The sequence below is a fragment of the Aulonocara sp. 'chitande type north' Nkhata Bay genome, unplaced genomic scaffold (genome assembly GCF_057382095.1).
Source record: "Aulonocara sp. 'chitande type north' Nkhata Bay isolate Kocher_YH1m ecotype deep benthic unplaced genomic scaffold, A_spYH_male_GT1.1 unmapped_scaffold_20, whole genome shotgun sequence".
NCBI lineage: Eukaryota > Metazoa > Chordata > Actinopteri > Cichliformes > Cichlidae > Aulonocara > Aulonocara sp. 'chitande type north' Nkhata Bay.
In genome coordinates this window covers 552,076-578,183 of record NW_028234352.1, presented here as the reverse complement: position 1 = coordinate 578,183, position 26,108 = coordinate 552,076, and the positions used below count along the sequence as shown (strand labels likewise).

The window sequence follows — 26,108 nt, the reverse complement described above, 5'->3', positions numbered from 1 at the left end:
CACCGACAGGTCCCGCATGCCACAGCCGCTCTATCACGTGATGCATACTGCTCCGACGTGCTAACGTTCTGAGGTGAGTTACGGCGTGTTGCAAGTTTTGTGAGGTGCTTTCGTGATATTTAATGGATCGGATTACATTTTTTATTTTTCTCCGATATCCGATCCAGTAATTTAGGTCAGTATCGGACCGATACCGATACGTAATATCGGATCGGTCCATCTCTACTACAAATTGCAGATCATATGCAAGTTTTGAAATGACATTATAAATATTCCTAACTTAGCCACGGCAGCCATGTTGATGTATTACCTATATTGGTATCACTGTGGGGTTGTATACTGTTGATCTAAGGTGGAATTACCCTGTGGAAATAGGAATTTTCCATTTTAGAGCATTTTGAAATCACTGAAAGTTAGGTCAATTATGGACAATTTGAAAGGGCTTTTATTTTTGAAAGCAAAATCAGAATGACTTGATACTGATATGGTATCACTGTGGGGCTTTATACTGTTGATCTAAAGTGGAATTACCCTGTGGAAACAAGAATTTTTCATTTTAGAGCATTTTGAATCGTTAGAAGATTAAGTCAAATAGCCGCAATTTCAAAGGGCCATTACTATGAAAAGCAAAATCAGAATGACTTGATATTGATATGGTATCACTGTGGGGCTGTATACTGTAAATATAGAGTGAAGCTATCCTGTGGAAACAGGAATTTTCCATTTTAGAGCATTTTGAAATCACTGAAAGTTAGGTCAATTATGGACAATTTAAAAAGGCTTTTATTTTGGAAGGCATAATCAGAATGACTTGATATTGATATGGTATCACTGCGGGTTTGTATACTGTTGATCTAAGGTGGAATTACCCTGTGGAAACAGAAATGTTCCATTTTAGAGCATTTTGAAATCACTGAAAGTTAGGTCAATTATGGACAATTTGAAAAGGCTTTTATTTTTTAAAGCAAAATCAGAATGACTTGATATTGATATGGTATCACTGTGGGGCTGTATACTGTTGATCTAAAGTGGAATTACCCTGTGGAAACAAGAATTTTTCATTTTAGAGCATTTTGAATCGTTAGGAGATTAAGTCAAATATCGGCAATTTCAAAGGGCCATTACTATGAAAAGCAAAATCAGAAAGAATTAATTTTGATATGGTATTACTGTGAAAAAGCCTGCGGTTGAAAAGTGTTGATACAAAGTTCAAATAGTATTTGGAAATACGACTTTTGCTTTTAAGAGCATTATGAATTCATTGAAAGAGTAGTTCAAAAATGAAGATTCACAGGGCTTTTACTTTGAAATCCAAAATAAGATGGCCTTGATAGTGACAGGGCACAATTAGGGTACAAGGCTGTGTCATATAGATCTAACATTAGAGTTTGTAAAAAAAAAAAAAAGCCTAAATTATATGTTATTATGTTCTTAACATATCTGTTTATTCACTCGAAGTTGGCTTTTATTTTGAAATCCGGTTTCCACATCCATTCCCGTAATACTTTGAATACACAGGGAACGTAAAATAAACTGGAGGCTGGCTTGACATCAGTGAATGCCTCTGTTAGCTACACAGAGTTGCTCAGAGTGCTTGTGTTACACTAGCTAATCTACTCAGTCACTTTAACAGAACTATTAACATTCACATCTCACAGAACTGATTTGATTGGAGCATTACAACACGTTTGCACAGAGCATAGGAGCGCACTGACTCTGCTTCACGAGCGCTCCACCTAACGAGCGGGCTCGCGGTGCGGTCGCGCGGGACACTCCTCTGGTTTTCTCCCGTGTTTACATATAAATAACTTTGGCGGACCGCCTTAACTCTCCCATTCACATTAACGTGGGTAACCATGGTGACAATAAACAACATTTTCGGTGCGAGCACCGTGTACCGACCTGTAAAAGCAGGTGAAGAGCAGAGTAAGGAAGACACGATGCGTCTCTGCTTTCCTCCAGAACGTGTCTGAGGAAGCAGCGGAAGGTGGGCTCCACTTACTGCTCCCCGAAACCCCGGAGCAAGCACCAAAGTTCCGCCCTCACTGCTTTCTAACATAAAATGAATCCCTGTTACATGGATTTTCTATCCTCTTAAAGAAACTGAAAATAAATACATATAGCAATGAAAAATGTCCCGTTACATGAGTGTTTTACACAAAATAATATTCATGTGGTCATTCCCTCACAGGGGTGCCACAACTACACTGCTGTTTTGACAGAGACACAGTGTGTTTATCTAACTTGGCTGAAGCCAAAGTTCTCCAGACAAATTCAGTCTGTTTCTGCCAAGTGTGAACTCACTGGATGAGCGCCAGATACACAGAATCAAAAAGGGATAAATTACTTTTCTTATGTCATGTTCCCGTCACAAACTGGCTCAAGGAGAGGGGAAGCAGGAGTCCACAGATGAAATGTTCCTATAAATAAAGTGGAATTTATTCAAACTTTACCAAAACTTCAACACATCAAATACAAGCAGTTCAGCAGGGAGTGGATGTGTGTTGCATGTGCCAGGTGGATGCAGAGAGAGGCCAGGGCCACGTTCAAACCTGAACACGCTGCACAGTGTTTTCTTCCATTTGTTAGGGATGAATGAAATGCTTCCTTGAAAGGATGTGTGCAGTCACCAGTGGGCGTGGAAGCATGTGCGCCCTCATTTGGTGGGTGTGCAAGAAAAGTCCTCCTGTCACACAGCAATGCCTACATAAATCACACCACTCTGCTTAAAATAATAATGTTTAGTGAAGCAGGTGAAGCAAAGGGCTGCTTTTAATAGGCTGGGAGACCCAGGTGTGCTGCTTTAGCTGCTGAGCCTCTTATGACAGAACAGCGGAGAGTGGTAAGAAGGGAGGAGGGGGTCTGGCTGTGTTTGTGAACGATAGATGGTGTAACTCTGGGCATTTCTCTATCAAAGAGACGCTATGCTGTAAGGACATTGAGCTGCTAGCGGTTAGCATGAGACCGTACTATCTACCACGAGAGTTTACACACGTGATTATGATAGCTGTGTATGTCCCGCCCTCTGCTAACGCTGCAGCAGCCTGTGAGGTCCTGCACACTGTAACCAGCAGACTCCAAACACAGCACCCTCAGGCCCTTTTCCTGATCTCTGGGGACTTTAAAGATGATGTAACCATTTAATTATGGTTACATAATTAATTATGTAATTAATTATGCAAAATGCAAAACGCTCAGCTGTGTCTCCAATCAAAGCTCTGTAACTTCAGAGGTGATGTTCATATGTTGACTAATGGTTTTCTTTCATTTTTGATGTACTGCAGAATATTTGTATAAAATCCAGGCCAGGAAAATCTCCTTCATGTGTTTCTGTGTTTTGTCTTCAGCTACGTTGACACAAAGGCCTCTGCTGTGACGCTCACACCTTTGATAAAGTCTGGAGAGTGTCAGCTTCCTGTTTATAGATACAAAAATATGTAATGTTGTGAACTCTGGCCGCAGCGGCGCAAGAAAAAGGAGAATTACGGGAAGCACTCACAACAGGTAAAATCAAAATAACAAAGTAAAGTAGGATAAAATAAAAACCAACAAAAGAACAACACAATATACTTCCCCGTACTGTTACTGCTAACCTCTGTTAACCTAGTAACTCTTACCTTCTAACTGACAGCTGGTCAATAAACGAGCTCCATAAACGCTCCATATTCACCTTTACATGGAATATAAAGGAAAAGAAGAAACACAGTGCTGTGTCAGCGTTAGACATATAGATATATCCTTGCTTTTAATACATTTGAAGGTGGGTGGGAGAGGTGCTTCTCCGCGTAGTCTACGGTCTCTTTGGGATCGGTAAAGCTTTTCCTCACATCACCATGGGTCACTAACAGCTTTGCAGGGTATAGCAGTCTGTACCTGACGCCGGTCATCCCACGTAGTCTTCCTCTCATATTTGCAAATGCGGCTCTGCGTTTCCAACAGAGGGAGGGAAATCTGGGAGGATGTTTATTTTAAAAACCCTTATACATCAGGTTCTTGTTCTCTGCAGCTTTCAGCAGAATTTCCTCACCAATGTGGTAGTAGTGCAATCTCAAGATGATGGGCCGAGGAAGATGACTTTGTTTGGGACGCTGGCGATTCGCTCTATGTGCTCGATCGATGAGTGGCTTCTCCTCGAGAGATAGCGCCTCCGCCAACAGGTGTGAACCAACTCAGTCATCTTGGGTCCCTCTGTGCCTTCTGGTATTCCTGCAGTTCTTAAATGATTCCTCCTGGAGTGCCTCAAGAGCTCCACATCTCTCATCTAACTTCTTTACCTCCGCAGACAAACGCTCCACAGTGGACCCGGTTTCCACGCAAAGGGTCAGGGTTCGGGAAAACACTGGGAGCCGCAAATACTTTGTGACATCTAAAATGAAGATAACACTGTGTATATTGTTTTTACCTTTATGCTTTGTGTGAACAACTACAGTGTGTTGCTTATGAAATCCATGAAGTGCTACAGAGAAAATTACATTTTATTTATGTAATGAACACATTTTGAGCTCTTAAAGAAATATAACAAAGGAAAGCTGAACTCCAATGATCCATGTAGCAAACACAAACTGTTATATCGCCTTTGGGCTTTTGGAGCCTTGACCTGACTTTTAAAAAATAATTGGAAAAAAGCTCTATGCTGCTACAAAATGAAAAATAGATATTTGCAAAATTCTGCCCAAGTATGTATTTTACCTGGTTACTGCGTGTGGTGGGCGTGGTGTGTGACGCTTATTTTGAGAAAATAATAGAATATAAATGTATTTTTATATTCCAATATCACAATAATCTTCCAATGTAGAACTACAAGTTAAAAAAGAAGTAACATAAATCAAATCCACTTCAGCTAAATACTTCTCATTTATTTCCATCTTACATGCTGTGACTGCAGCCATTCCCACATCTCTGTGAATGGGACTCATGGACATGGATCAGTGGTTGTTGATCAATGGTCCTGAGAATCTGCATAATTAAGATGAAGGAACGGAGCTCCCAGCCCATCGTTCCTGCAGCTGCTTTCAGTCTTTATGCAAATGTCCTGTTTGTAAGACTGAAACCTGCAGCTGAGACTGAAGACGTCACCTGATGATGACGACACGTTTCTCCCACAAAACGCTGCGTCCAGATGAACAGAAGCAACAGACTCACTTTCCTGGATGATTGAGATGCATCAAGACTTCATTGTGTGTTACTTCTCATTCAGCACAGACACATTATTCCTGTTAGGTCATGTCAGCTGTCACTCAGTACAAGCACAACTGTGAACAACACAAACTTCTCTTCAATGTGTCACAGAAACACTAAGTGTGAGAGCCTGTATGACACACAGGACAGACTGTAAGCTCTGCTGGCTGCACAGCACTTTGTAGCAGTTTTCCAACATGTCCTCCACCCGTGATGTCAGTGGTGGGACCCCAGTCACAGCACTCAGCACCACCTCCTTTAAATGGATTTTATAGCAGTTCCTCCCGTTACTCGGTGCAACGCTTCTTAAATGTGTTTTTGCAGGATAAAACACAGCAGGTGGTGTAGAGAGGACGTCAGCTGACGGAGCAGAGGGAGGCAGACTGTGGATAAATGACAGAGTGAGAGGAGAGCAACCATGACAGAAGCACAGGTGTGGCAGATAGAAGTGGCTTTATAGACACTTATTGTCAGTCCTCGTGCATGCTGTGGAAATAAGTGTCTGTGTCATGAGGTGACATGTGAGCTTATCTTTGGTCAATAAAGCTGAACGACCAGTTTTCACTTTGCTTGTTACGCTTGTTTAGTGACGTCTGGGTTTCTGTGGAGCCCGAATTTTGATGAGTTCTGGTGAAATCATCTGAGATCATCTGAGCATCGGTGAAGAGTCAGCAGAGAAAGTGTGGGACAGAAGTTTGCTTTGGACACATGGACTGAAATCAAAAAGTAACAAACAGGATTTCCAATGGACAGTATGGAGAAGTGAAAGTACACAAAGGCTGTGCTGGAACACGTGTGTTACACTTTTTGACAGCTGAGAACAAAACACAATATTTTGCATCATCTCTGCAGTGTCTCTTCTTTCCTCTGCTGTTGTGCTTTTAGCTCCAAACTGTTTCAAATGGTTTGTCAGCAAGCTGACCTCTGACCTCTGCAGTACTAACTCCTGACCCGTACAAAGAGCGGGCGTTTCTGACCTTTGACCTGCAGCTGTATGTCTCTCAGTCTCAGTTCTTCTCTCCGTCACTGATGGAGCAGGTGTAGTTGCTGCTGACAGTCAGTCGTTTGTTTTCTCAGAGTGAGGCTGAAGTCTGAACTGTTCAGAGCATCAGGTCTCATCAACGTGCGCTGCTGTAACGCCGCTTTGTCCTCTGAGATCACCAGGTATGAAACCTGAGTGCTGACAGAGCAGCATGTTCCCCCTCATTCACCTCCACCACCACAGCCAAGGCATGCTGGGAAACTGAGGACACACAGACGGAGAACTGAAGTGTCTGCTGTGTGTTCATCTCAGAGTCCTCACAGGTGACACATTAGCTCCAGAACACCAAGCCAGGTGTTTGAAGCCTGACAGGGATTCTTCCCATCCAGAGGGAGGATTTAGCTGCACAACAATGAACATTAGTGTGTAGTTTAGAAACACAGACTGTGCCTGCACTGCATCTAGTGAAGAAAAGTGTTACTGCCAGAGAACGAGGCTCCTTTAAAGCAGCTGATATTAAGGTTGAAAAATCAACAATAAGCTGATGTAATCAACGTTTCACAAAATGGTCAGCAGCTAAAATCTGGAGCCGTTCTTTGGTGGTAATTAACAGTTTGTTCTTGTTAGCTAATTATGTCATTAAAGGTAGCAGCAGAAGCCTTGTGTTGAAAGCCCATTCACTCACACATTCACACAGTATGTGTGTGTCTGTGTTACACTGTGGACATCCCTTCTGTTGGAGCGCCATCTTGTGGCAGGTTTAAGAAATGTTCTTCTTGTAAATCCAAACTGATGCACCTCCATAGCAGACTGTGGAGGCTTTCAGTGACATGAAGACTTGATTTATACTGTCATATTCTCCTGTTACACAAAGCACAGCACGCTGAACATGGATGAACTGAAACTCCCAGCATCTGACTGAGGAAAAGCACAAATCATTCTCACACTGACTCCTGCTTGATTTTAGATTTGCTTTCAAATCCTCACACTTTCATATGAAGCACTAAATGGGCTCCAGACTGTTTATCTCAGCTTCCTGTCAAACACACTGCTGCTCACACCGAGGCTCAGTTTACTCCTCCAGCCTGGCTTAACCTGCTGTCTGTTAAAAACAGTCCCACACTCCTCTGTTTAATCCTTCTGATCAGACTCTTTGATTTTGTATTGTTTTTACCTGAAGTTGTGTTTTTGACATGGTTCTGTCTGTGAAATAAAGCTCACACACACACTGCTACAGTCCTTCATACACTTAGAAACGAAGCTGCTCCTTTCCTCAGTGCTGACACATAAAGAAGAGTTGCTTTTATATCCAACACGTCTCTGTTCCAGAAAACAGCTTCAGCAGCCTCTGAGTCTGAACTTGGAGTTGGTTATAAGCCACAGGCCTGTGTGCACAGCAATGAGGAAATATAATGCAGTAAGTGAAACATGGATGTGTGGAACAGATTATCCCAAAGGTTGATTCTGTTCATCTGGACGTTCTCAGTGAAACATTTGGTCTCTCGGTCAGGTGACTCCTTTAGTCTCAGCTGACTGCAGCTTTCCAAACCTTTGTCACTGGATCACTCACTTCATCTCCAACGTGTCCCTGACACAGACAGCTGGAGCCGTTACAGCAAAATCATTGATCATCGTTTTTAGAACATTAGCTGGTGTTGGTGGGCAGGCTAGCAGTGCTAATTGTTAGCACTAGTTCTGCTGCTCTCCCTTTGTCTCTGTTATTGTTGGTCTTTAGTGAACAATAGAAAGTGTCTTCATGAGACTGTTGCCTAATGTTCAAATGTAGATAACACCACCTGCACCAACCTGTTACACAGCACAACCCTCTGGTGTAGCTTTGGCTGGAGCACATATTGGCAGCTCCAGTGACATCACCACTCCATGGTGACATCATCTCTACAGACTGTGGCTGTTACATATCCTCACCTGGTAATAATAAGACTGTCCTCAGCTGCACACAGCTCCAAGATGAACAAACTGAAGTAAATACAAATTAGAGTTACGATAGATTGAAATCTTGTAATCAGAGCTAATTCTTAGTGAAACTCTCACAACATCATATCCTGATCCTGGGTTAGTGTCTCGGTCTCAGATCACAACATCAGCACAGGCTTGGCTTGGGTGAGGTATTGAGTGGTTCTTGTCCATGACAGCTGCAGGTCCAGTGCCATCAGCCATGCTGCACCACATGTCTGCCCAGGAACATTAGTGTGGCTGAGTCTCATGTAAACATTGTGCTAAAGTGGTGGGAAAGTGGCTGCAAGCTGGCTGCACTGTGTCCAATACTCTCAGTATGATATCCACAAACCTCTGAGTGTCACAGAGTGGGCCTGTGCTCAGCTCACTGTGCCCCATTCAATTCTACTTGCATAGTTTTACAAGTAAAATTAAAAGTTGCTCAATGATAAGTTATTGTAGTAACAACTAAGTCCATGGTCATTATTTGTTAATAGTAGCTTAAAGCTTCTGCACCAATCATGGAGCACCAGGTTTAGAGCATGTGGACCTACAAAAGTAAGTCCCAGTAAGATGGGCTGAGCCTTACATACTAGAAGAAACATGTCATTCCCAGCAGATGAAGCGCCCTTTAAAGCAGGATCTCACTTTAAACCTAAAGAACTTGCTATGAGCATGCAGTGCATTCATGGTTATTATTCATACGATTGTGGGGAGCTAATAAAGTGCAACTATCACATTACATTTTATTATTAAATTGTTGTTAACAATCCCTTCACTTCTGCTTATCTAATTCATGGTTGCAGGATGGCTGACAGCTTCCATTAGGCAGGAGGTAATGTCCATTCTGGCCACAGTGCAACCCACAATGTGTAACTGACACTATTATATTGCATTATGTCACATTGTTACATCTTTTTAATAAATGATGACAGTCAGCTGAATTTGCTGCCCCCTTGGTGGAGGACATCAGGATCTGCAGCTGCTGCTCCATCACAAACACCACAGAAGAAGAACAACACTGGATCAGATTATCTGGACGTGTTTGACAGGGACAGTGTTCATGTTCATGGACATCAGGACAAAAACAGACGATGGAAACCTGCCAGATTTGAGCTAAACTGCTCGTTTCCATGTGTAGTCCCTGGGAGGTCACATGACCAACAAAGACACACAAGCTGTGTCCCAAAACGTCGGCTGCATCCTCCGGAGGCCGCATTTGAAGGCCGATGACGTCACAGCCAGGCGACGAAGGCTGTCCCGATTCCTCGACTCCTTCAAATGCGTCCTTCCTTCCCCCGAGTTTGAAGGATGGGTCGGGTGTGTCCTTCGTGGCCCACCATATCCCAGAATTCATAGCGCGGCCCAGCCAAATTTCAGCTGCCAACAATGGCGGCCGCTACTAAGTTTTAAAATTTAACGAGGGAGTACTACTTACTTACAATGAATTCCTTACACTATATAATTTTCCCGTCAGTGTTGGGGAATTCTCAATGGTGCTTGGTGCCATACCCTCAGGGACTTTAATGTTATATAAAAACACTGACAGCTCAATATCTGCCTCAGTCACTCTCCCTGATCCAGCTGAGTCAGCAGTGGGAAAAATCTGCTTTTCACAGGAACTTGGTAACAGCAATAAGAGAATACGTAGTTTATTCCAAGAAGATATCGTGTCTCTCCCATATATAGAATATCTTACTGGAACCGACATGTTCCAGATATCACCTGGAAGACAGTCTGGATGATCCCATAAATATCTAATTGTGAACAAGGTGAAGGAAATCTCATATAAAATTCTTCATAAATGTGACCCAGCCAGTCACTATATGGTAACATTTAAAAGAGACATAAATACTAATTGAACTTTCTGTGGGGATCATCCAGAAACTGTGGCACATCTCTTTTGGTTCCTCTACACAGAGATTCTGGAAGAATTTAGCAGTTTTGTTATTGTCCATATTTTAAGGGAGTTTTCTTTACGATGGGAAAATGTTTTATTCTGTTTCTTTAAGTTCCCCAGGAAGAATGATAAATGTTTTTTATAAAATATTTGTTAATACTTTTAGCTATTTTATATCCATGAATGTAAGTTTATTAATAAAACACCATATTTCTGCCTTTTTATAAGGATATGAATTGTACATACAATCAATTTCAGACTCAACCAACAAAAAGCCTCTCAGAACAATATTTATATGTTGATTTTTTTCGCCTACTCATATCATAATTTTTTTACTCCTGGTTCTGTATGTTCATGTTCTGTTCTTTTGTAAACTTCATCTGTTTGTATGTTGTATACTCATTGTGTTTCAATAAAGTTCGATTTAAAAAAAGGTACGTTCTAAACGAAGCTTCAGACGTCACTGATCACGTGACTCTGGCCAAACGAATCAAGCCTCGACACGGTGCTTCTGAAGCAGCGCGTTGATCTTTCTGACACACGCACCGGAGCGTCAGCTTCAAGCGGACCATCACTACGTCTCACATCTAAAGGTGTCAAGGTAACTTTGAACTGAGTTCAGTCAATCTGGAGTTTTTCCAAGTTTTCTGTTGCTCTCTGTGAGAGAAGAGCGTTAAAGGCGGGGCTCTCCAGAGTCCAGCAAAACAGGAAACCACAGCTGGGTGTGTGTAAGTGTGCAAACCAATAGAATGCATCGTGGTGGGGGGGGCATCACGGGCAAGAAAAAAATAAAATAATCGGTCGTACCCATGCTTCCCCGACGTCATGCCAGCGCATATTGGGAAATTCGTAGGCACCGATCGGTTTTCTATCAGCCATTTGCTGGGAGTAAGGGCGCCCTCCGTTTGCGAGGTGCGCCTGCTGCTGGCGGCACAGGGAGGAGAGGGCGGGGCGGCGGGGAGTCTCTGGCTGGCTGGAGCGGCATCTAATAACCAACTCGCAAAACAAAATAAAAACAACAAACAGATATTATGATACAGACTTATAATCTGCACCCATGTTTTTTCTAAATTCTATAAAGTGAGCGCGAGAGCCCTCGGTGCGCCTGCGCGCTGCTGAAGTCAAAGTAAACTTTATTGTCATCTCCGCTACAGACAGTCCAGCATATAGAGAGACGAGACGACGAGGCTGCAGTTACAGCGGTGCAAGTAAACAAACAATAAATATAAGAAGAGTAAGAAAATAAATCTACACTTTAGGACTCGGGGTAAAGGATCAATAACAATTTAAATTTATAATTTACAGTTTGATGATTTAAAGTCTCACACAACCCGTCAAAAGGGGCGGGGCCGGCTGCTTCCAAGTAGAGCACATTTCATTGATAATGATGTAAATCCAAGCCCATCATGGATTCACGATCTGAATCCTGGGTTGTGTGAAATCCCAGAAATCAACCTTAGACAAAGTGAATCTGTGAACTAAGGTGTAGGTCTGTTAGGCAGGGCCGTGCAGAGAGGTTTAAAGGGGCGGGTGCTCAAAGTTAAAAAGGGGCACATTGAACCAGGCTGAATAACAACAACACACTTTCATCAAGAATCTAATATGGGCAACAAGGCAAAGCAAACGTAGCCGATGCTTTACCTGATGGGTACAATGTTGCTGTTGAGGGGTTGCTGTGGATAGTGCTGGAGGGCAGGCAGGGCTGGACTGGGACAAAAAATCGGCCCGGGCATTTTGACTGGAGACCAACCCACCAAAAATGTGACGTCATTCATGGATAAAACCGCAAAGGATTCTGGGAACTTTTGGCAAGAGGTACTTGCAGGCTTTCAATTGAACTCAGTTACACAGCGATAAAAAGAAACACAAAAAATGGCAAGAAGCTGCTGTATTATTAACTGCAATAGCCGGTGTTGTGCCAAAAAGTGATTGTCTGCCAAAAACTGATTTCCGGTATTTGCAAAGAAACTGATTGCTCGTATTTAAATTGCTATAAATAACTTGTTGGGCTATAATATGTGAAACATATGTCAAATGCATCCCTCATGGATGACACAAAGTCATACTGAGCTACAAACAACATTAGTGTAACAAGGTAGAAGCCGCAATCAGTCTGTGGCAGTGACTTTTATATAACCTTTATTTCTGCCGTAAAAAAAATCTAATTAACATTAAAAATGTATTTTGTAAGAAGTAGTTGGACAGCAGAAATGGCTGAAATATTACAATTATTTTTCCACTACTAATTAATTACCGTTGAGCTCAAAGGTTATATTAATACACGGTTAACGAATGTGTATTTATGACGACGATTTGTGAGACGAACAAAGGTAAACTTACCTTTGTTCGTACGATGGTCTTTCGGTGCATTTCAAGGTCCTCTACCCATCCGTCGGTAAACTGTACCTGGGCTTGTTGCAGTGACCTGAAGTTACTAAACTTCATGAGTGTATGCACTCACTCCAAGAACCGTATAATTATAAATCTGAGCGTGGTGAAAGTTGGGCAGCACGCTGACGTCTTTTGTCCCTCTGTGTGCTCGTAAGGGTCTGACCCTTTCACTCCTTTGATTTTTCCTCGTATCTTTTCTTTGTCTTTTCATCGAGTCTGTCTTTGTACGGACCGGCATTGTTCTCCGTCGTTTTGTACATACCTTTTTTGTGCGGCAAAGAAAAGACAAGAAGGTATTGGAACCGGAGAATGAACGTTTTGCGGTGCTGCAATTGCAAATGCTTGTATTTGATGCGGTACTTGGATTGTTTTGCCAGGAGTTCCCGGCATGCAATGCATTCCCAATGCACATGGCCTTGTCTAGATTCAGATGCTCTAAAACTCCGGAAAGCAAGTTTACAAAGTACTGCCCCGTGGATGCTTCGCACCTCACTATGGAGACAAGCCTCTCCTGCACAGACTCAGTAACATACCTGATGATTACTGAACACTGATCATAACCTGTGATGTCTTGGGTTGTGTCTAGCTGAACAGAAAACATCCCAGCTTTCTGGACATCACTGGCGATGCTCTCTTGAAGGAGATGGCCAAGTGCATCAATCACTGAGTTGACAGTTGTTTTGGAGAGTAGGGTGATGAGAGATCCTCTACCTCTTGATCCACTGGTCTGATGCAACTTCTTGCTTTTTTCAATGCAGTCATTCAAATGTTCTCCAAGGCACATATCATACTTGCCTAATAACACAATCAGTTCCAGAAAGTTACCATGATCGATGGTGTTATCACCTAAAGTGTATGCAGCCTCATTCTCCACATGCCTATAGCTGAGTCCCCTCTTCCCAAGTACTTTGATCACATCCACTATACGCTCTAAAACTTGCCGTCTCTTTTTCACTTGTGCTCTGTGAGCTGACAACTGACTGCCAGCAAACAAGCTCCTGATGTTGCCTTTTGAGCACCTTAAGAAAAAAGCTTCAGCACAGGTCTGGTGTGTATTGCTCTTTTCATGCTCCTCTGTGCGCAGATGTATATGTCGCCAGTCACTCATGCCTGTTATAAATGTGCTGGTGTCAGTCAGCCTTGCAAATGCCAGACACACAAAGCAGAACAATAAATGGCGTTCTTTGCAATAAGTAAGCCACTTCCTGTTGGTGCCATCTTTACAGCTGAACACCCTCATCACAACTGCACTGCTACTGTTCTGCTGTGGGTGGTAATCTAAGAAGGCCTGTAATATGGCAGGTTCAGGGCGAGCAAAGTCATCGATGCCCTGGCTCTCTCTCTCTTGCTCTTCCATCTCTCTCTCTTGCTCTTCCATCTCTCTCTCTTGCTCTTCCATCTCTCTCTCCTGCTCTTCCATCTCTCTCTCTTGCTCTTCCATCTCTCTCTCCTGCTCTTCCATCTCTCTCTCCTGCTCTTCCATCTCTCTCTCTTGCTCTTCCATCTCTCTCTCCTGCTCTTCCATCTCTCTCTCTTGCTCTTCCATCTCTCTCTCCTGCTCTTCCATCTCTCTCTCTTGCTCTTCCATCTCTCTCTCTTGCTCTTCCATCTCTCTCTCTCTTGCTCTTCCATCTCTCTCTCTTGCTCTTCCATCTCTCTCTCTCTTGCTCCATCTCTCTCTCTTGCTCTTCCATCTCTCTCTCTTGCTCTTCCATCTCTCTCTCTTGCTCTTCCATCTCTCTCTCCTGCTCTTCCATCTCTCTCTCTTGCTCTTCCATCTCTCTCTCTTGCTCTTCCATCTCTCTCTCTTGCTCCATCTCTCTCTCCTGCTCTTCCATCTCTCTCTCCTGCTCTTCCATCTCTCTCTCTTGCTCTTCCATCTCTCTCTCTTGCTCCATCTCTCTCTCTTGCTCTTCCATCTCTCTCTCTTGCTCTTCCATCTCTCTCTCCTGCTCTTCCATCTCTCTCTCTTGCTCTTCCATCTCTCTCTCCTGCTCTTCCATCTCTCTCTCTTGCTCCATCTCTCTCTCTTGCTCTTCCATCTCTCTCTCTTGCTCTTCCATCTCTCTCTCCTGCTCTTCCATCTCTCTCTGCTGCTCTTCTGTCTCCTCTGTCACAGACTTCTCCACTTTTGATGATAAATCAGCTGGTGCAACATGTAAGGATTGGCACAATTTGTTAAGATTTTGAGAAGTTTGAGAAACTAACCTTAAGCATAAAATAAAATTTACTATCAGCAACTTCATAGCACCCGCCCAGCAGTATATAAACTCCGTCATGCTAGTTACGCTGTACGAGTTATTCTAAGCGACTGTATAAAGTCACCACAACGAAAACAAACTACAACTAAAATTAGTTTCTATCTGACACAGATAGACAGCAGGTCATAACTTCTTACCTGAAGTTCAGTTCCTCTGCCACTATGACCGGCGGCCACCTCGGGTCTCTCCTCCTCTTGCCTCCCCTTTCCTTCATCCACCTGCTGGCCTCCACCACTTGCTGATGTTGCTAAATCTATGGAAGCTGTGCCATAGCTACCACCAAACAATTCAGTAATTTTCACACATTTGGCAGCGTCTGCCTGAAGGGCTTGTTTCTTTTTGGCCCTAATTTTTTCGGCACCTCCTTTCCTTTTTTTGTTCTCCATTTTCTTTAGTTCGTCTATAAGATTGCTAAACAAGGGGGAGGGTGCATCCGACCTCCTCGGCTGTAATTGGTCCAGCCCAGAGTCGATCATGACCAATTGGCCAATCCAACACCTTTCATTGTTTATACCCTTCCCCAAAAAAAACCAAAAAATCGCCAGCGGCCCACCGGGCAAATGCCCGGTATGCCCGATGGCCAGTCCAGCTATGAGGGCAGGGCTGTGTTGGTCTGAGACTGTAGACAGTAAAAAGTCCACAGGAGAGATGGTAGCTGATTAAACAAGTGTCATGAGATAATAACAAAGTGCAAAGATTGGTGACAGCGCTTGGAACCATAAGGCAACAAAAAACTGTGAGAAATAATTTAGGCTCTGCCTGTGAATCACTCTTTGCTTCTCTTCTTCCTTCCATCCCATCATTTCATATATCACTCTGCACTTGCTATGTGAGAACAAGGCACAACTTGCTATTGCAATAAACTATAATCTAATTATCCACACCTAACAACTCTTGCACTTAATCTATAATAAAATGATGACAGAAAAATGTTATAGCCCTGCCTTTAGTAGCCTCACACAGCTCCTGCTGTTTCCTCCTCATGTCCTTACCAGCCATGTCTGCACAATGTTATATCATGAGTAATATTTTTTTTAAAAATCCATCTAAATAAAACACACACATGCACGCACACACAGTGACATTTTAGACCTTCTTCAGAATACTGTATATACTATGGGCATCATGGTGCTGATCCAGAATCCTTACATTATTATTTATTACTAGAGCTACAATAATAAAGCAAAGAGGAGGGGGAAGTAATAAATATGAAATAATGTCATTATGATGATTCCATTTGTTTCACTATCCACTCTGTGCAGAGGCAAAGCTTATTACATTTTTAAACTGTAGAGATACAATCATTTTACTGCTGTAACATCCAACTTTTGTCTTATTTAAAATATAAATCTAATATAATCTGCTTCTTAATGTATGTTCTTTAAAATACAGCGTGTGTTTTTAATATATTATAATTATAATAATGCATAATTATGTGGACATGCATATTAGATCGTTTTTTAGTGAAATATAATCCCTCCAGAAAGGCAGGAAAAGCCCGGAAACTTACTTTAAAACTAAATATGTTCCCTAAAACGGTGACAGAGCTACAGACCCATGACAGCCTTACACAGGTAGCCAGCAGCTGTGACCAGCACTACTTGTGCAGTTAATAAAAGGACAGGTAATGTTTGTCGCGCTGTTGCACACACAGCACGCTCGTTTGTTTCAGTTCGTCAGTAGCAACAAGACAGCTTACCAACGTGTACGTAATAAGCTAATACTCCTGTGTGCTACACACTACAGTGTGCGCTGTACACCTACTTACTGGTTGTGTCGCATCAGTCTGTGTTTCTGAGTTAACTTGTGTTTCTCCTACAGCTCCGGACCGCTAAAAATGCGCGTGCTCTTTGTGAGCTCGTTCCCGGCTCGTAACCAGCGCGTTCTGCCGTCAAGGGCGATCATTGGTTAAATGTGATCATGTGACTGATGCAAGCCAGATCCTTTTATTTAGCAAAACTGTGATTAATAGTTAAATATTATTGTTGAGGGGCACAGACAGGACTCCGCACGCACACACACATTAAAAAAATAATAATAATAATTTAAAAAAAAAAAGTTGCCTCAACAAAAGGGCACCTTGGGCACCCATCAGGAAAGGGGCGGGTGCTCAAGCCCCTCTAGCCCCCCCCTCTGCACGTGCCTGCTGTTAGGTTAATTGTGCTGATCCTCGGGTTGGGGGATTTGTGTTTGTACTGGAGCGCAAAATTCAAACCAATGGAAGATGGACAACAAAAGTTCAAAGCCATCAGGTGCTCAGGTTAGAAAAAAGAGAAAAGATGCAGGTAAGCAGACGTGTGATTGGATAATGGCAGCTCATCCTGAACCAGTCAGACTAAACTCCAAACAATACATTATGTTACAGATTTTAATATTAATTAGTCATTGTTACTTGTTGATTTGTCCTTTTCTCATTGTGTGACGAATTATGACGACTGTTTGGTAGCTGTTATTGTCTCTCTCTCTCTCTTCATGTGTGTTTCTCTGGTGAAACAATAGTTTTGTGTTAATGTTAGGGCTGCACGATTTTGCATAAAATGAGAATCACGATGTTTTGGCTTAGAATTGAGATCATGATTCTCTCATAACAATAAATAAACATAAAACAACAAATGTCTCACGTTTTGTTGTTGCAGCAAAATGTTGTCCTGCTTGAAATTCCGTCTCCACCGTTGCTCGACGCTGCGTGTACAGAGCAGGTAGTGCAACAATAGAAAAATAGTTGCGGGACGGCACTGTGTAGCGTTTGTCTAGGGTGTTGATCGTTTTCCTAAATCCCTCGTTTTGCACAGTGTTGATGGAGCCATATCTTTGGTCAGGTGATAAGTGATAGCCTCCGTAATGTCTTTGTGCCTGCGGGAGTTCGACGTGTATAGGGAAGCGCTGTATAAGGTTCCCGTTATTGATGTTTGGGTGGTTGACCGGGACGGATTTTCTCCTGTCACTTTCCCGTCATCCCTGACGTGCTCTCCGTGGTTTTTTCCTGCTAATTTTAGCATCACACGGCACAGCTTCTGTATCACGTGGTATAAGGCTCCGCCCTTGTCATTTGTTGAGCAGGAAGAGTGAGCGCTTGTTTTCATGCAGAGTACGTCCCGGATCAAAATGTGAAGTTTTACAAATCACCACTTCTTTAGTGAATATCATTTCAGTCTCAGACAATCTCGTTTCTCTTACAGAGGTTGAATGCACCTTCTGCGGATGGCGGTACCACACAGTGTGCGTGGACTTCCCCTGCACAGAAGGCAACTACAAATGCTGTGAATGCTAAATAAACAGAAACAAATGATCCCTGTTGTCTTTGCTTGATGATTGGTTTGAGTCTTGACAATCCACATTGCTGGCGTTGCATCTTTCAATGGCAGCAATGGCAGGTATCAGTGCTCAAACCTTTTGCGTTTGTTTCCAACAAGTTGCCCACCTCGGGAAACAAAAATGTGTTCTTTTACTTGTCAGATGAACATATGAGACACTTTGACTCTTCAGTGCAGTGTGGAGCCTAACAAAGATCTGTTTTGTGTCCCAGCTGATCAGCAGGAGGAGGAGAGTCTGACGGAGCAGCAGAGGAACATTTTCAGCTACTTGGACTCAGCTCAGCCACTACAGAGGAAACAATGAGCTCAACACAGAAGGTGACAGACAGAGCAGGACCATATGACCAAAGATATTTATCACCATATACATTTGAACATTTGCCATAACGATGTAGCTGACGATAGAATTGACACCAGACAAAATACTTTACAGCTGCACAACTTTATTAAAAACCCATCAATGTATTTTCACTGAAACAAGCAGCTGTTGTTTATGTGCATTAAAGTTATATAAAAATGTAACAGTGCAAATGCAAATTCCTCGCTGACAGTTTAACCAAAAGGCGTTTCCAGTGGAAACTGGCCGACACATCCTGAGCATAACCATGTATAATATCCACTAAACTTCAGAAGAGGTTATACAGTCGTGGCCAAAAGGTTTGAGAATTGCATAAATATTGGAACCTGGAGAAGTTGCTGCTTAAGATTTTATAATACAGATTTGTACTTTATTTCAAATTGAACCTTTAAAGGGGCATTTCTGGACTTTTAAACACCAGTATGTTCCTATAGACCAAATATTTAAAGACCAAAAATGTTCTTCTCTCTTCTCTCTCCTTGTTCTCTCTCGTATTTCTGAGAGTGTATCATGTAACACTATAGATCAACTTAGCTCAGAATATATAAAGCATATAAACAGTTACAGCAATATGATGCAACAAACACAGCAGCTGCTGATCCAAAATACTCAAAGCTTCATAGAACTGAAACCAACATTTATTTTTAGCTCCATTCTGCTGCTGATACAGACTTTAGGTTTCTGAACATTAAACTTGTTGCTGCCTTTCATAGTGTGTAACTTGAAGGCCCTGAGTACTTTCTCCCACACTGAAAACACTGGGATGATCACATTATTTGAACATTACCTAATAAGACTGATTCAGCACAGACAGTTATGTTAAACTTTCCTAGCAGTCCTTCACAAACAGGGAACAGTCTGTCTATTCTCTCCATCTGTCAGCTGCTGCTGGCTCTTCCTCCTCCTCTTCCTCACACACTGCTGAGTTTGTCCTGGTGGATCATCAGGGCTGCAAAGCCTCACAGATGATGTGCAGCAGTGGCTCCCTCAGTCTGTCCTCACTCTGGACACTTGCAGTCGTCACACATGGAAATCAAATGTGTGATAAGCTGCAGGATTCAAACACAAGTGTAACTTATAAACACATGTTCATACTTTTATTCCACAATCAGAGAGAAAGAAACAGAGAGAGAGTGCAGGACAGACAGACAGGTGACAGTCTCAGGTGTACACACTGCTACACAACAGCACCAGAGAAGCAGGATTTAGTGTTTGTGTTATTACGAGTGTAAACAAGAAGAGTTCCAGATGGTGCAGTGGACACATGTGTGACTGCTGTGATTAGAGCATCTTTCTTTCAGCTTAACGAGTGAACCGTCAGCTCGTTCAAACACACGTTAAAGTGCGTTTGGCTCGACACCACCGAACAGAGGCAGCAATATAACACAGCTAACATTAACAGTGCAGTGGATCCTGCTTGTGCCGTGATGTTCAGGGCTGCAAACCGAGCAGCATCACTGACTTTCAGCTTGTTGTGTTTGTGGATATATGACTGACTTTAATTATCCACAAAATCATCACATTCTCTGTCAGATGAAGGTCGACTATTGAACGGCGTATATTTTAAAGGCTTTAAAACCAAGTTAACGCTGAAAGTACAAACATCACTAATGTCACATAACTCTGCCGACAAGGCATAGCTATGGCTATGAAATGCTCTTTGTGTATCACTTCTTCATTATGAAAGATGTCATTAATGCACTAGTAATGTCTCATCTGGAGTATTGTTCAATCATTTGGTCAGCAGCTAATAAGACAGATCTTAACAGACTTCAGTTAGTCCAGAATAAGGCGTCCAGATTAGTGTGAAGATGTTCATACTATACTAATATTGATCAAATGCATAATAACCTTTCTTGGCTTCCTGTACAGGCTAAAATATTCTATGGCTTACTTGTAGTTCTAAAGAAAGCAATTCTGTTAAACACACCACATTTATTCTGCTCAGCTGCAGTATCCAGATGAAATACATCATCATATTACACAGTTTTCAACAAGCTGCAATTTAGTAAATGCTCGAGTTAAAAGTAACGTTTTGTAAAACTGTTACATTTAGAGCAACTTTTAAGTGGAATAAGTTGCCTTAAAAAATTAGAGAATTATTCAAAACTTCAATGAACACTTAAAAGCCGATTTACAGAGCTTTTAGTTGTTGTAAATATTGTAAGACATGATTTGTTTTTGAAATTTGTGTAATGTGCCTCAATGTTATTGATATTATTATTATTATTATTATTATTATTGATTGCTTATATTTGAACAATTGTGAAACCTCACTGTGGATGTAAGAGTGAAATTATGTGGATATCTTGAATCCACTTTATTGTGTAATATTTTATGTGAGTATTTGACGGAAGACGAGCAACATCTGTTGTGGAAGCTAACGGGGTTCCTTTAGAATAAACAAACATAGGATTTATTATCACTGAATAATTCTGTATAAATCTATACAAATTATAGAAATATGTAATAGGAAACAACAAAATAATCTAAATTATAAAATAATGTGTGTGTGTGTGTGTGTGTGTGTGTGTGTGTGTGTGTGTGTGTGCATGATTTTAGTGTTTGAACAGTCATGAATTATCTTTAACAGCAGGTTGGATGTAATGTGTTAGAACTACCAGCAGGTGGGGATAAGAGACCTTTAAGGTGTTTGGTGCCACGCTCCACCTTCAGGTTTAAAACTAGTGTTAATGGAGTTTGAAGGTTGAGTTTGTTCCACGACTGCATTTCACTCACTGCCTCTGTTTGTATCTCTGTCACTGCAGGACCAACATGGAGCCAGAAGTCAGCGCTCTCAGGAGGCCGACAAACCTCACAGAAGAAAGGGAGAGAAAAAACACACCTGTGACGAGTGTGGGAAGGGTTTTACTCTGAGGGCTAAACTAAAACGGCATCAGGTCATCCACACTGGAGAGAGACCGTTCAGCTGTGACTTGTGTGGAAAGTCTTTTTCCTTGAAGGATTCCCTAAAAAAACACCAACTCATCCACAGTGGAGTTAAAGCGTACAGCTGTGATCAGTGTGGCAGAGCTTTTACTTGCAGTAGCAGCTTACAGAGGCATCTAGTTACCCACTCTGGAATTAAGGCATACAGCTGTGACGAGTGTGGGATGGAGTTTACTCTGAAGGCTTCACTAAAACAGCATCAGGTCATCCACACTGGAGAGAGACCGTTCAGCTGTGACGAGTGTGGAAAGTCTTTTTCCTTGAAGCGTTCCCTAAAACAACACCAACTCATCCACAGTGGAGTTAAAGCGTACAGCTGTGATCAGTGTGGCAGAGCTTTTACTCAAAGTAGCAGCTTACAGAAGCATCTAGTTACCCACTCTGGAATTAAGGCATACAGCTGTGACATCTGTGGAAAAACTTTCAGCCGGAGAGGGAGCCGAAATACACACCTACGCATTCACACCAGACATGATGTGTACTGCTGTGAACAGTGTGGCAAACAGTTTACAACAGACGCACACTTACAACAACACATGTTTACCCACACTGAGGAGAGACCTTATCAATGTGACCTGTGTGAGAAGACTTTTAAATCTCCACATTACCTGAGACAACACCAACAGATCCACACCAGAAAGAGAGTCTACAAGTGCAGCTACTGTGAGGTATGTATTTATATTGTTATCTTGTCATTTTAGCCTGACTGTTTGGAACAACTCTGCTCATTAAACTGTGTTAGCATGTTAGCAATTCTACTGCATGGAAAAGCAGCTCTGAGTGATTATTCAGATTTTCCTTTCAGTTATGATTTTAGTATTACTGTAGTATTATGGTGGTAGTATTGTAGTTATTGCAGCCCAGTAAACTGAGTGTGTTAACTGAAACAGTCAAATGTAGTTGGACGTCTGCAGAGATGCTCTTTATTTCAGGCGACGTTCAGGATACAAATGTTGAAGGACTGACTTACACTGTCTTTGTGTCTTTGTTTAGAAGCAGAGCGACACAGATGGATCCAGTTCTCAACCCTGTCATCACTGTGGTGGTGGGAAAGACTTTCATTGTGACCTCTGTGGAAAAACTTTCAGTCGGCAAAAGACCCTAAAAAGACATCAACGTAGACACACTGGAGACAAACTGAAATACTGCAAAGAATGTGGGAGAAGCTTCACCACACCAAGTGATTTAAAACAACATGAACTGATTCACAGTGGGGTTAAAAAGCACCTCTGTGATCAGTGTGGGTCATCCTTCACCACTGCATGGAAGCTTAAAACACACAAACGAGTCCACACAGGAGAGAAACCACACAAGTGCAGACACTGTGAGAGAAGCTTCTCACAGTCAAGTAATCGTAACAGGCATGAACGTGCACACATGGAAGGAAACTACAGCTGTGACCAGTGTGACAAGAGCTTCAGGAAGCTCAGATCATACTCTGCACACAAACGATCCCACGTTACTAATAAACTGTTTCACTGTTACCAATGTGCCCAAACATTCACCTCATTGTCTGCTCTGTGCAAACATCAGCGCGATCACTCAGGGCTGAAATCACTCCCATCACTGGATCACAGTGAATCTGAAGACACAGAAAGATCCTCTGGTTTCTGTGTCAGACTCAAAAAGCTTGAGATCAGGCTCCACAGAGCTCAGATAGAATCATTTAAACTTGTGTTGAACTGAACTGGTTGCTGGGCTGAACTTCTACATAATACAGATCTACATGGGATCTTCTTTTCTGTTGTTTTACTGAGTCAGTTTTGTCCTTTTTTCTCTGTCCTGGTTTTGCTCGTCTGTAAATGATTGAAACTCAGTCAAATAGTTCATTGTTCTCCAGCAAAACGTTTTGGAAACTCATGTTTAACCTTTAAAACTCTGACATGTTTTAGCACACAAGGCTTCATCGGGGAGTTCACTCATGATTGGACCATGAGAACAAAGGTTTTTAGTTCTTTCAAAGAGAGTCTTGGAGATGTTTGATGTTTCTGTTTTTCTGAAACCACCTGAAAGAAAAACTATTTTTCTTGCTTTATGTAGTGTGGAAGTTTTTAATGTTTCTTCATCTGTGATGTTCTTGAATGTGTTCACGTGAAGATGGTACAAATAAACTGTCCTTTCAGCTTTAGCTCCTAATTTATTCATTATTTATGGATGTAGCACAGCAGCCGTCTCTTGATTAACACATGGAGGGCTCGGGATCTGATGGTGTCGTCTCCCTAATTTGCCCACTCAGTAAATCTCACTCATGGCCAAGAAATTGAAATAAACCTTGTTTCCCTGCTGGATAGTGATCCACTGTAACTCTGCTCCTCCTTCCTGTTTAGGATTTCTGTGGCTGAAGTAAAATTCCCTCCATCCATCACTTATCCCAGCTAACCCAAAGTGAAATAAAGTTTTGCTGGTCTTAAAAAAGCATTACAATAATGGGCATTACCAATGCAAACTGAATGATACAGAAGATGAAAGAAGAGACTTTGATCAGTTAATAAAGCTCATGATCTGGATTCATTGTGGCTGCTACACAGATACTTCTGGGTCACTTCTCTCAGTTAGGAACCTTCCTCACCAAACTGACTGTTGGACCACACCCCTGGTTTCATGAGAAATTGTTTCAGCCATGATTTCTCTTCCTGTATTTCAGAGTAAAGACTGAAGTGACAAATGGAAGCATGTTTAAAAACACAATGTGAGAGAGACGTTGAGGTCCTTAGAAGTTACCCTGGGTTTTTCTGTCACCCTGCTAGATGTTACACACCTTGTTATTGTACTGATTTCTACTGCTGGACTACTCCTGCGGAGAGTAACAATACTCTTACTAATTAGCTCCCTTTCACACCTTTGGGGATATTTATCTTTGTGTTTGCAGCGCTGTGAGCCAGAACAGCGAGAGAAAAATCTGCAACAGCGACGAGCCGAATGCTTACGTGAATCGCAGCAGCTGCACATGTGCTACGCTGAATTAGAGGATATCTTTGCTCTGGATTTCTATTTCTACTTTTTCATTTCTATATGATTCTTCTTGCATCTAAACAAAGATGATTCAATTTGCTAAATGTTGATGGCTCTTCGTGCTCAGGTGTAAATGAGACGTAATATTTGCTCTTGGTTTGGTTCTCCTGTACAGAACCTTGCAGTACAACAGAAACCTAAAAACATTATTTGTAGTTGTTATTCTTAGTTGTTCTGCTGCCTAAATACCACAGGGTCTGATTATGAAGTTATTGAGCTGCACATACTTTACGACCTGCTTAAGTTCGAGGTCACAGCGTCTGTAGAGCAGCTGGAACATAATGAAGTCTACAAGGTTAAAGTTTTCTCTTCAGTTATTGTTCTTTCTGCTGCTTGGTTTGATGGATCTGAGAGCTTTTGTTTTTATTATTGTTATTATAATTATCATGAATATTTTACTCTCTAGAAGCTTTAAAATAGTGTTTGTGTTTGAAAAAATTGATTTAAGAATTGAACAGAAACATCTGTCCTTCTGAAAATCGCCCAAAGGCACGGAGACAAAGTCAAAGGATGCAACCTGTAACTTTCTCTTCCTTCATGTCAGGACCATCATCCATGATTTATATAAAATGCATATAGCAACAGTAGCACTTTAGTTTGGACTTTATGATTTCTGTAACTGGAAAATATTATTTTGTTTAAAAGGGCGACATTAACATTAAAATAAATGAAAGAAGCTTCAGCTGAGAGCTTCATGCAGTCATCATCAGCAGCTCATAGCAGTCACAGCTCTTTGTTACGCAGCTTTGCAGGAATTAATGTGGCTGAAGTGTCAGAGTTTGTGTGAGAAGCTGCTTCATGGACAGCTGTACACACGTCTTTATTATTTCTTCATAAATCAAACACACAGGTTTGTCTGTAGATGATTTAAAGTGTGTCGTTGTGCAGTTAAAGCTGTTTGTGTGACGCCCTGACCTCCTGTGAATGAAACAGCCAATCAGATCCATCAGAGAGAGAGCAGGAAGTGTTGTGTGTTTGTGACAGAACAAGGAAACAGTGATGATGATGAACATAAAGGTCCTCTGATGTTTCCTGTTACAGTAACGCTTGTTCATCTGTTGCTCTCCTACACTTTCCTATAAATAAAGGAGAAAAAGTCCATTTAGTTTCATTTCCTACAGCTCAGAGTTACACTTCACATTCCTGCATTCACATCAAAAAGCTTCACTTTGGTCCAACATCTACATGTTAACATGAAACACAGACAGACTCAGAACATCTGGAACATCTGCACTTTGACCCAAAGTGCTATAGCCAGGATATTTTCTACATATTTCTTATGTTGGACCTGTTTGAACTGTAAACGACCTGTAATCATCTGTAAATGGTGTGAGACACACTGAGGCCACCTACAGGGCAGCTGGGGAACAGCAGGGATCTGAAATCATACGAGACGTTAGTGAGTGAGAAGAACAAACGGACTTAAGATGGCTCGAAGTGATCAAAGTTGATCTAAAACAGAAGATAAATCTAAAGCAGCATCAGATGAATGTTATCATTTCCAGTTACGGTGCCCTTCATCTAATATGGAAATGTGTTGTTTTTTTTTTTGCCGTGTTGTTGTTCTTCCTATTGTGTTTAGGCCAGAGATGCTCTTCAAACAGCGGACAGACATGACCACATTACAAGAACATGGTGTGAGTCCGATTTGATATTCCAGTCAACGCTGAGAGACCTTAACCAGGAAGTCAGAGGTCAGCTGATGCTGCGAGCAGGAAGTGAACCAAGGGAAAGGTCCACTCTACTCAATCTCAAAGAAAATATGCTGGTATTTGTTGATGTTGATGGTACAATAAAAATATATAAT

General features: G+C 41.9%; 1 protein-coding gene across 2 annotated transcripts; it reads left to right on the top strand.

Moving 5' to 3' along the window:
- The first annotated feature begins 10,505 nt into the window (after positions 1-10,505).
- LOC147300646 (uncharacterized) lies at positions 10,506-23,359 on the top strand. 2 transcript variants are annotated; one of them, XM_086285006.1, is made up of 4 exons: positions 10,506-10,617; positions 18,195-18,300; positions 21,109-21,957; positions 22,286-23,359. In XM_086285006.1, exons 2-4 carry the CDS (start codon positions 18,283-18,285, stop codon positions 22,973-22,975), a joined length of 1,557 nt encoding a protein of 518 aa, XP_086141132.1. In that variant the 5' UTR covers positions 10,506-10,617; positions 18,195-18,282; the 3' UTR covers positions 22,976-23,359. The 2 variants fall into 2 exon arrangements, with proteins under 2 accessions (XP_086141132.1, XP_086141131.1); XM_086285005.1 differs by having other exon boundaries at positions 22,283-23,359.
- The last annotated feature ends 2,749 nt before the right edge of the window (positions 23,360-26,108 follow it).

Coding starts and splice junctions, on each gene's coding strand:
- LOC147300646 (XM_086285005.1), top strand. Junction 21,958..22,282: donor ACAAGTGCAGCTACTGTGAG/GTATGTATTTAT, acceptor GTCTTTGTTTAG/AAGCAGAGCGACACAGATGG.